Source organism: Cyclopterus lumpus, chromosome 15 (genome assembly GCF_009769545.1).
Source record: "Cyclopterus lumpus isolate fCycLum1 chromosome 15, fCycLum1.pri, whole genome shotgun sequence".
Classification (NCBI taxonomy): domain Eukaryota; kingdom Metazoa; phylum Chordata; class Actinopteri; order Perciformes; family Cyclopteridae; genus Cyclopterus; species Cyclopterus lumpus.
Window position 1 is genome coordinate 23181580 of NC_046980.1, and position 10396 is coordinate 23191975.

General features: G+C 44.2%; 1 protein-coding gene across 1 annotated transcript in view; it reads left to right on the forward strand.

The window, feature by feature from the left end:
• Positions 1 to 9210, forward strand: part of atp6v1ba (ATPase, H+ transporting, lysosomal, V1 subunit B, member a) — a 28075-nt gene extending 18865 nt beyond the window's left edge. Inside the window, exons 7-14 of the mRNA XM_034551534.1 lie at positions 624 to 725; positions 1887 to 1984; positions 2180 to 2303; positions 4120 to 4270; positions 4822 to 4904; positions 6082 to 6186; positions 6312 to 6441; positions 8174 to 9210. Coding sequence (XP_034407425.1) covers positions 624 to 725; positions 1887 to 1984; positions 2180 to 2303; positions 4120 to 4270; positions 4822 to 4904; positions 6082 to 6186; positions 6312 to 6441; positions 8174 to 8316 — 936 coding nt within the window. The 3' untranslated portion in view covers positions 8317 to 9210. The remainder of the gene's footprint in view (positions 1 to 623; positions 726 to 1886; positions 1985 to 2179; positions 2304 to 4119; positions 4271 to 4821; positions 4905 to 6081; positions 6187 to 6311; positions 6442 to 8173) is intronic.
• The last annotated feature ends 1186 nt before the right edge of the window (positions 9211 to 10396 follow it).

The window sequence follows — 10396 nt, forward strand, 5'->3', positions numbered from 1 at the left end:
TCAGGCCGGATCAACACCGGGGCCGTGGCGTGAAATTCCTCTTCCATTCCAAAAATTCATGAAGTCTCACAGACTCTCTCTCCTCTACTTGTTGTCGTGGTTTCAGTCCAGGCAACGGTTTGTGGTCTGAGGTGTAAGAATGGAAGATGAGAAGTTATTTGTATTCATACACAAGTGGATTATGTCAACCAGAAACTGATGTTCTAAATCTGTGTCAATTTAGCTCCAAGCCAATTGATCACTAACTGGAACAAATGTGTAGGTCAAAGCTCAATTTTCCTTAAATTATATTAAAGTAAGTAATGGTCTGAAACGAGTACTTCCTGTCTTGCTCATCTGTTTTCAGGGCGGAGCTACAGGTTGCACCACTAACGGGTGTTTCTGCATTGTTTCACGCAACACATCTCCACTGAATCTGTGTTGAGCGGTTATTTGTTGTTAAAAGCTCAATCCAGTTGGATGTGATGAGGGATTCAAAAGGAGTTCTACAGACGGAAAGAGCCCGTTGCTGTTCACGTTCTCCCAGTTCCACACGATGACATTGGATATGTTATTATGGGCTGCGTGTCGGCCTTGAGAACCCGTCGCTGTCTAAATCCCACCGTGTGTTTCCTCGCTCTCAGATTGCTGCCCAGATCTGTCGCCAGGCCGGCCTCGTGAAGAAGTCCAAGGACGTGATGGACTACAGTTCTGATAACTTTGCCATTGTCTTCGCGGCCATGGGGGTAAGCGGCCCCCCCCCCCCCCCCCATCTGTGACTCTAATCCCCTTTTAACCCTGACGTGACACCCTGTCCCTGCTCCCCCGCCCTGCTGTCTGTCTTTTATTCACCAGGTGATTTAACCTTTAAGTCCCTCTTGTTACTTCTGCACCTCTGAGCATATCCCCGTTCACGTCGGCCGGTTACTAATTCAACACGGTCGGACCCGCAGTATCAAGTTCTCTCCTCCTCAGCTGCTCCTCCTGTTCCCCCGATTGTGACGGGTTGACCTGCACACACACACACACACACACACACACACACTTGCTTCACTTGCTAAATACTAATCCTACCAATTCACATCCCATTGTGGTCTGTCTAGCAGGAGAGTTAATAGGGATTTATGCGAGTCAACACTTGGATATGCATTATTTTTAAAGGACAAACTGAAGCACATTATGTTCACAATAACAGCAACGCATCCGTTTAGAAAAACACAACATTTATGTATTAAACTTCTATTCTTTGTCTCAAGAGCAAAAGTTGAATGTTTTTTTATATATATATTTTATTTTTGTCCGCTTTGAGACAACTTGATAAAAAAATCGAGACTAATCCAAAAGCGGTGAACTTTAGTCTAGTTAAAAAGATGTTTCATCTTTATTGTAATTGCCATGTACATGTAGTCTGGCAGTCTTAAACATGTAGGAGCACTGGGCCACCTGGAGCTCAGTGCCTCGACATGTGGACCGGAGGAACGACCCGCTGCACCCCTGAGCCACAAATTATTGGTGACCATTTTTAGTATTTCTTTCCATCAAAAATGTCAATTGGAGAGACTAATGACATTGACATCCGGCCATGTGAATATTGTTTCGAGACTCCTTAAAGGCTCCAACAGCAAGATAACTCACGGCTGCCGTAGCTTTACTGCCTCCCTTCAGCGGTCCCGTCAACAAGCCAAGCTCCGATAACTAGCTTCATGGGGCCTTCAGAGCAGCCGTGAGCCTCACCTTTCACCTCACGCCGGGTCTCTGCCTCTGTGTTTCTGCATCTGTTTGAATACCGTCGCTGTAACGGATGCATGAAGCCTGTTGTGCCACGTCTGAAAAGGGGCTTATGTTTAATTATTTGTTCAAATGGTTCACGGTGAGTGACCCCGGTGCCTCTGTGTCATTAACTTCAGGTCAACATGGAGACGGCTCGCTTCTTCAAGTCAGATTTTGAGGAGAACGGCTCCATGGACAACGTCTGCCTTTTCCTCAACCTGGCCAATGACCCCACGTAAGAATCAGATGGAGATGATCTGAGCAGTGAAAGCTGTCATTGTGCCACCCAATCCAGCCTGTTATGTTCAGCTTAGTTATTGACTCTTGATGGGGTTCTATACGCAGAATGTTATGTTTATGGGCTTCATGTTCTCTGTTGTAAAATGCATCAGAACTTTATGTTTGTTTGTTTTTTTCTGTGACCAATCAGCATCGAGCGCATCATCACCCCCCGCCTGGCGCTGACGGCAGCGGAGTACCTGGCCTACCAGTGTGAGAAGCACGTCCTGGTCATCCTGACTGACATGAGCTCCTACGCCGAGGCTCTGAGAGAGGTACCACCAGCTCCTCTGTCCTAGCCCGGTCACACGCCACATTCAGGAGGTTCACATGCGCGGGAAAGAAACTCATACTTCACTCCTGGTTGGCCCTGCTGGAAAGAAGGGTACCAGTAAACGGACACCGTTAAAGAAGTGCTTATTATGCGTGTTAATGAGTGACGGGCTCAGCAAATTACCAGAATATCATTTATTTTCTGTCCATTTGAAGGCGTTTACAGAAACACTCTGACGTACGGTATCAAGGTCTGAGCTGTGAGGTCCTCTCACTTTATCACTTTCTACTATTCACTTTCACCACGAAGGATTAAAGGAGGAGTCTGAAATAAATCTCATGAAAAGGCCCAAACCAACAATTTGTTGGTGATTCTTGCTTTGTCACTTGGCCCCAAAGCCCTTTGAGTCCTACTACACATTTAAACACTTTTTAAATCATTCACAATTAAATAATTAATTGTCTTTTTGTTTTTAGCAAATGTTACTCAAACTGGATCACGTGTTGGACTATTTTAATAACTTGATGGTCATCAGACGCGTGTCTGTGTGTAAAATGTCCACATGTACTGTACATGGACTCTCTTCAGGCAACACGCCGATGTGCGATGGACTCACTACAGTATTGTGCTCCTTGCTGAAAGGGAGGTTAATGTGTCCTTCATTCATACGGTAACTTCCTTCTAGTCTGATCGGCTTCAAAGGGAAGTGCCCCCCCCCCCCCCTCGAGGAGAGGAGTCGGGCCTCTTTGACTCACCTTTGCGTCTCTGTGATAATTCCTTTTATGCGGTCTCAATCTGCCGGCAGCACAATGCAGGTTTTTAAATGGTGCACATGTGTTATTCCTCCGTTTGCCGTCCATAACCTTGGCTCATGTTCGCTGCACCGAGAGTCGGCTCGGGCGGCTCGGTACAAAGAGCCGGAGGGCATTAACATTTAACTTGTGCTCCCATTCACGCGCAGGAAGGCTGAGCTCTGCGTTGAAAATATAGTTAAGTGTTTAGCCGGCCCATCAACCTTTTTGAATCCGTGGATAAATGGGATCCATCTTCTTTCCCTCTTGCTCTTAATTCTTTAGGAACAAGGATTTGCTTCTGGTCATCAGGGCCTGAAAACAGAACCTTTCCAACCAGCTGTTTGCCTCTTGTGAACGAGTCTGGAGGAGTTAGCGGCGCGCGACGCCAACTGTAAACATGTTTAGTAGATTTATTTATTTATTTATTTATGTTCTTGTGTGGCAATGAAAATGCAGCAAAATTAAGTATTTACTAAGATAAAAAAAATATATATCCATTTCTGTCTATTTACCACAGAGGAACTTCATCTCTATCTTTTATAAGAGACGGCTAGGTGAAATGTGGTGCATGTCGTGAATAAAAATGTCCATTCTAGCATAGCATGTTTACAGGGATGGTACTAGCATAGAGAATCATCGTGCATCCTTGATTTCAACTTCAACCAGCACCGATCGATTTCTATGTCTGAAACCACCGTCTCTTGCTGGTTTGTATTAGCACGAGCAAGCTAGTTTGGTCGGCCTGCACCAAGTGAATTAGCATACTGGAGCTAGCTAACGATAAGAGGCTAGCTGGTGAATGTCGTGGAGCATTTGGAAGCCAAAGAGCCAGATAGTCCTCTCAGGAGTTGACATGCACTCTGTCTGCTGTCAGCTTATTCTGCCGAGCCCAATAAGTTGCCAATGCAGCATTAACATGTTCTCAAAATGTAAATGCATGTTAACACCCTTGTTCCCTTTTAGCTTATGCTTCTCCCAGCCCTCATGTCGCCCTCCCACTCACCGCCCACTCCTCCCCCGTAGGTCTCCGCTGCCCGAGAGGAGGTGCCCGGCCGGAGAGGCTTCCCCGGCTACATGTACACCGATCTGGCCACCATCTACGAACGGGCCGGCCGAGTGGAGGGCAGAAACGGCTCCATCACCCAGATCCCCATCCTCACCATGCCCAATGACGGTGAGAGCGGCAGCTACAGCACCGGAGCTTTCTCCGCTTCAAGTTTAGACCCAAATGACATCTCCACATCCGTTATCCTCGTGGGACACAAAGTTATTAATTATGAACACGTGCATTCAAAGCAATGTCGATGGTTCTTATGTGCTCTGAAATCTCTCGGCAAGTCATTGTTTGTTTGAATGAGTCGGCATCTCAAACGGAGTGAGGAGACATTTTTCATGCCTGCAGTTACCATAGCAACACGTATGAAGAGCCTCCCCCCCCCCCCCCCCCCCCCCCCCCCCCCATTACAGCGTCACAGGGAGGTGGTTGTGTCGGCTTTTACTAAACGCTGCTGGCGTTCCCGAGAGCTCTTGATTTAGAGTAAAGGTCTTTCTAAAACATGAATTATGTTTCTGCCCAATGTGTCACATTCTTTAGTGGGTTGAATCGAGTCTCAACTGTAGCTTTTCTTCACTATGAATGTAACCTCAATGGTTTATGTGGTGTTTAAAGCCCACTTATCTGTGGGTTAAGTTGTGCTTGAAGACATCTTTGTTCCTTTTTAACAGACATCACCCATCCCATCCCTGATCTGACTGGATACATCACAGAGGGTCAGGTCTACGTGGAGAGACAGCTGCACAACAGACAGGTATCCGCCCGTCTGCATCACCTGTTAATTTGTTAAAGCAACGTTCATCCAACTTTGGGATTCAATCTGGGGTTCAAAATGCCTAATGTTCAATGTGCATTTACATATATACAATATAAAATGCTAACCCCCATAATTGGAACGATGTATTCAAACGTGGGCTTTATTTATCCAAAGTTTGGTCACTGAATATCACATTCATATTATATTCAGTTAGGTTCACCAATAAGCAAAGAATTCTCCTTAATTGCATAATTTGCTTGGTGTCTCCTAATGTATTATTACAAACGTCTCCCATCAGTGGACTCATCCTATTGGTCGAGACGTTGTGATGTTGCATCATTATTACCTATTAAACACATTGGTGTTCACTGATGGAGACCTTTGGTGGTTGGAACTTCATTTATGTCCCTGTGAAATAAAAGCAGTGTCATATTTTTGATTTGGTTCCTACTCGTCAGTTTCTCTTCATCGGCGACACAAAGAAGGACTAGTTCCATCTCCAGCCAGAATATTTACATCTCCACTATGTCAGTAGACTCTGTAGAGCTCCTGTTGTCACTGGATTACTGAAGAAGACCCTTGACCAGTGTTCAGTTGGGAGTTTCTTTCTATGATTTCTCAGTGGATTTTTAGCAATGGACATAAAAAACAATATGATATCCTCAGGAAGTGTAATCTAAAATAATTCAGAATTGATTTGAGTCAGAAGTGGCCAAAATATCCTAATCCCATCTAGTCAAGTTTGTTTGAAAGTCAATGTAAATGGCATTTAACAGCATACTAATTATACTACGTCATCCTGGATGGAATGCACGTTGAGTCACTTTTATCCACTCTTAAGAGCTGGCGTACCTTCAGTACTCCACACGACATCGTGCAGCAGAGAGGTCGCTCGCCCTCCGATAACTAGAGGAAATGAACCGATCTGAAACTAATCAGTACAGCGCTGGATGAACAGAATGTGAGGAAGTAATATTTTCCACAAGGCACAGGCGTTCATGACAGAAGAGAAGATGACCCTTGTATTAGTCTTGCAGCGGGGAAATGTACACTACAAGTTAACATCTAATCTAATGCAATACTCATGAATGAATGTGTGGACCGGGGAGAGGAGCCCAAAGGCAATGCCCCTTAGGAGAATAACAATGCATGCACTCTCATGGTTGTCTTTCAGATCTACCCTCCGATCAATGTGTTGCCCTCCCTGTCCCGTCTGATGAAGTCAGCCATCGGCGAGGGGATGACCAGGAAGGACCACGCTGACGTCTCAAACCAGCTGGTAAACAATCTGACCTCCTCTACCTCATAATACATTTGTCGTGTTGCCCTCTGAAGAGGAATAGAAGTTAACGATGATGGTATGAGAGGAAAGGGACAACGTCATCCTTCTGAATGTGTCTCCAGTACGCCTGCTACGCCATCGGTAAGGACGTCCAGGCTATGAAGGCCGTGGTGGGAGAAGAGGCCCTGACCTCTGACGACCTGCTCTACCTGGAGTTCCTCCAGAAGTTTGAGAAGAACTTCATTGCTCAGGGTAAGAAGAGGCAACCATTCGTTATCTCCATGTATTAGTTACAGAGGTGGTGTTGTCTCCATCCATGGTTGCGTTGGCTGATTGACGGAACATTAATCAACCAACCATTTTTATCATCAACATGTCATGTGTTGGCCAGACATGGCTCTCCATTTTGAAAGGAGGTAGCACCCTTCTCCATGAACGTAGGACGGAGAATCATTTGATTGATTCATTGTAAAAAAAAAAAAAAAGTTAACTCCAATGGTGCGTTCACCTCATGCAGATGTAGAGTCACTGTACCACATATAGACCTCTTGAACAGATTGGACTGCTATCACACAGTAAGCAGTGAAATCGTCATTTTAAATGGTCACAAAAAATGTTTCAGCATGCAGCGATGAATGAATAAGACCCCATACAAAAACATAACTTCATAGTGGGAATGGGGCCAAAAGGAACACCACTAGACCTTTACGTCTGTATTCAATAGATATTTATACATACAGAGCTGTATCTCTCCTTTTGAACACACATGGATTCCACAGGACAATAGTTATCATCGCAAGTACAGAGTTGGAGTTAGTATATGATTAGCTTAGCATAAAGACTGGAAACAGCTAACTTGGGGTGTCATTTGCATGGCTTGGCGTAAAGACGTAGTTTAGTGAATTAGCATGCTAATTTGAGATGATTCACCAAAACACAAAGTACCGAGTGTTAACTCTTTGCAGGTTTCTCGTCGTAAGCCAAAGTGTTGTACAAATGTCAACCTCACGGTGGCGCTAGAGGAAGAGCCCAAAGTCTGCCTCAAATCAAACTGGGCTTTCGATTCAAACCGGTGTCTTCAACCGTAGAGGAATTCTTGCTCGCCAGACCTGACAAACATGACAAAAGAGAGACTGTCACAATAAAAGCTCTTGGTGTGTTGCCCTTGAAACGGTCACAGAATTGATTGTACAATACAGTCTTATACGCCTCGGTATTTAACAAATGGCAGCACAGCTGCAGTGTGAAGACATGTTTCTATTTTCTTTCTGATTTTATCAGCAAGAGAAAAAGGTTGCCTCTTATTAGACGGTACTCTTAAAAGATGCACCGGTAACTTTTAATTAACAAAGCTTTAAAGTACTCTATAATGTTAGAGTGGTCACTTAATGGGAACCCACAAATGATTATTACCAACTCGGCACTGCTCCTCTGCTTTAAGGAGCGTTTCGCCTATTTTAGCTCATTGTTTTGGTCTTGCAGCCCACACTCTGCTCATTAACCTCACTGTACAGAGGCGGTTCTGTGGTGAACATGGTGGAGCGTCTGGCAGCTAAAGAGCCGGAGGCGTTGCTCAGGAGTTGGTGGGGACCAGACCAGAGCTACAAGTGGTGACTGGTGGACCCAGAAATGACCGATAACGTGTCTGTCTCACAAGTCCAAGTTTAAGTCCCTTGTGGCGGTAATGAGCGTCTTATTATCTGAAAGTGAATATGTCACATGAACATGCAGCGACAGTAGAGCACCACCGGGTTCTGAGCTCATGTGAAAGGAGATATTCATGTGTTCTTTCTGAACTTCACATTTATACTTTACTCAGGGTAACAGTAACGTGTTGCTGACATCATTAGCCATTCAATAATAACTGTAGCCTATTTTGTACTAGAGCGCAAAGTGTGTGTGTGTGTGTGTGTGTGTGTGTGTGTGTGTGTGTGTGTGTGTGTGTGTGTGTGTGTGTTTTAACCAGTGCCTCTCGTCTCCTTAGGCCCGTACGACAACAGGACGGTGTATGAAACCCTGGACATCGGCTGGCAGCTGCTGCGAATCTTCCCCAAGGAGATGCTCAAGAGGATTCCTCAGAGCACCCTGGCGGAGTTCTACCCCAGGGAGTCTGCCGCCCGTCACTGAGGCACACAAAGGGATGCCCCGAGCTCGTCCCATTCACCCTTTTCACCCACCATCCTCTTCTACCTCCTTTCTTTTCTCTTACCCAACAGCCCCTGCGGCTCCGTCGAGCCTTCGCCCTTCACCCGACCGCCCCTCCCTTCCCTGTTCTTATTACGCCTCGTTCCTCCCTGAATGGGAACAGGCTAATAATCTCCCCCTGCTGTAGATGTAGTGTAAATGTGTGTGGAAAGTGTCTGTGGTTGTAATGTCTACCCCTTGATTGCAACAACAACAAAAACATATCTTAAAAGTGATAAATGAGTCCTTATTTATTGGGGTGTGCTGCTGGATCCCCCCCTCCCCTCTTCTGTTTTTTTTCTTTTTAATAATAAATACTATGTAATATCCATCCCCCATTAAAAAAACAAACCAGATGTTTCCAACTGATGACCAATGTGTGCATATAAGAGGGTCAGATACAGTACAGGGTCAGTCAAGGGAAGCTCAAAGTTTACCATAGTATCGTCGCCATATTGGTATGAACCTCCCCTCCCTTTGTATCATTTAATAACAAGCAACTGTTGTTGTTGTTCTAGTTGGCTCTGACTCCGATGTGCTCGTGTCTCCGTATGCCGAGAGCTTCTCTAGAACCCGACCCAGCCGGGTTCAGGTGTTTGCTCCGGGTTGCCTGCAGTACTTTGACTCTTTTCTTCCCTCTTGCATCTTTACTCTACTCTGGAAACAAAATACTGAGTGTTTACATTATTTCTGTTGTGTTGTTTTCGATTTGTGTTGCAACAAGACGAGTATATTAAACATTCCCATCGGTCTGCAGAAACTAATTCTTTTGTTGTGCAACAATAATGTTTTTTGTGAGGTAATGTGTCAATGAATGAATAAATTAAATTATGAGTATGCTGTCTTATCTCTGGACACCACCTGCATATACATCAATGACACACATCAAGCTTATTAACATGCTCATATCTGTCCCTTCCAACCAGATGTACATGCCTACTTATTGTATATTATTAGTTAATCAATGTTTTTACTGTATTATCAACACTTTTTATATTTTGTGAAATAGATTTCTACAAGTGCACAGTTCCCTTGAAGCTTTGTTGTCACATATTTCCTCCACAATAAGTCACCCTCTTGCTCCCTGAAACGCAGAAGGACAACAGCTCGAATGCAGTCTCAGACGTCTGGCTCTGCTCCCGGGGAGCCGGACATGTCGAGCAAGGCCAGCTTCACCTTCTCGTGGAAGATGACGGATGAATTTTCAGAAAATAAATAACATCTTTTGCAAAATCTCTCCGATAGCCGGAACTAGTTCTGATGATTCTCGGATCGTTCTGTGTGATGAGAGCTTTCCATGAGTGGCTGTTCTCTAGGCTATTGTACACATTATGGAGATAACTGATTATTTACAACAGGCATACGTCGCAATATTATGTACAAGAGCCTCATTCTTGAGAAATGTCTCCTTTGTTATCCTCTCATTTGTTTCCTATTCGTCAGACTATTGTTTTACATTCATATAAGCATATATTGATTATTTTAAAAAACAATCACAGTATGTTATGGCATATCAATCAGAACAAAAACTTGGATACAGTCTACGTACTGTTCCTTGTATACAGTCTACGTACTGTGTTCCTTGTATACAGTCTATGTACTGTGTTCCTTGTATACAGTCTATGTACTGTACCTTGTATACAGTCTATGTACTGTGTTCCTTGTATACAGTCTATGTACTGTGTTCCTTGTATACAGTCTACGTACTGTGTTCCTTGTATACAGTCTATGTACTGTACCTTGTATACAGTCTATGTACTGTGTTCCTTGTATACAGTCTATGTACTGTACCTTGTATACAGTCTATGTACTGTGTTCCTTGTATACAGTCTATGTACTGTACCTTGTATTAAGTCTATGTACTGTGTTCCTTGTATACAGTCTATGTACTGTGTTCCTTGTATACAGTTTATGTACTGTTCCTTGTATACAGTCTATGTACTGTACCTTGTATACAGTCTATGTACTGTGTTCCTTGTATACAGTCTATGTACTGTGTTCCTTGTATACAGTCTATGTACTG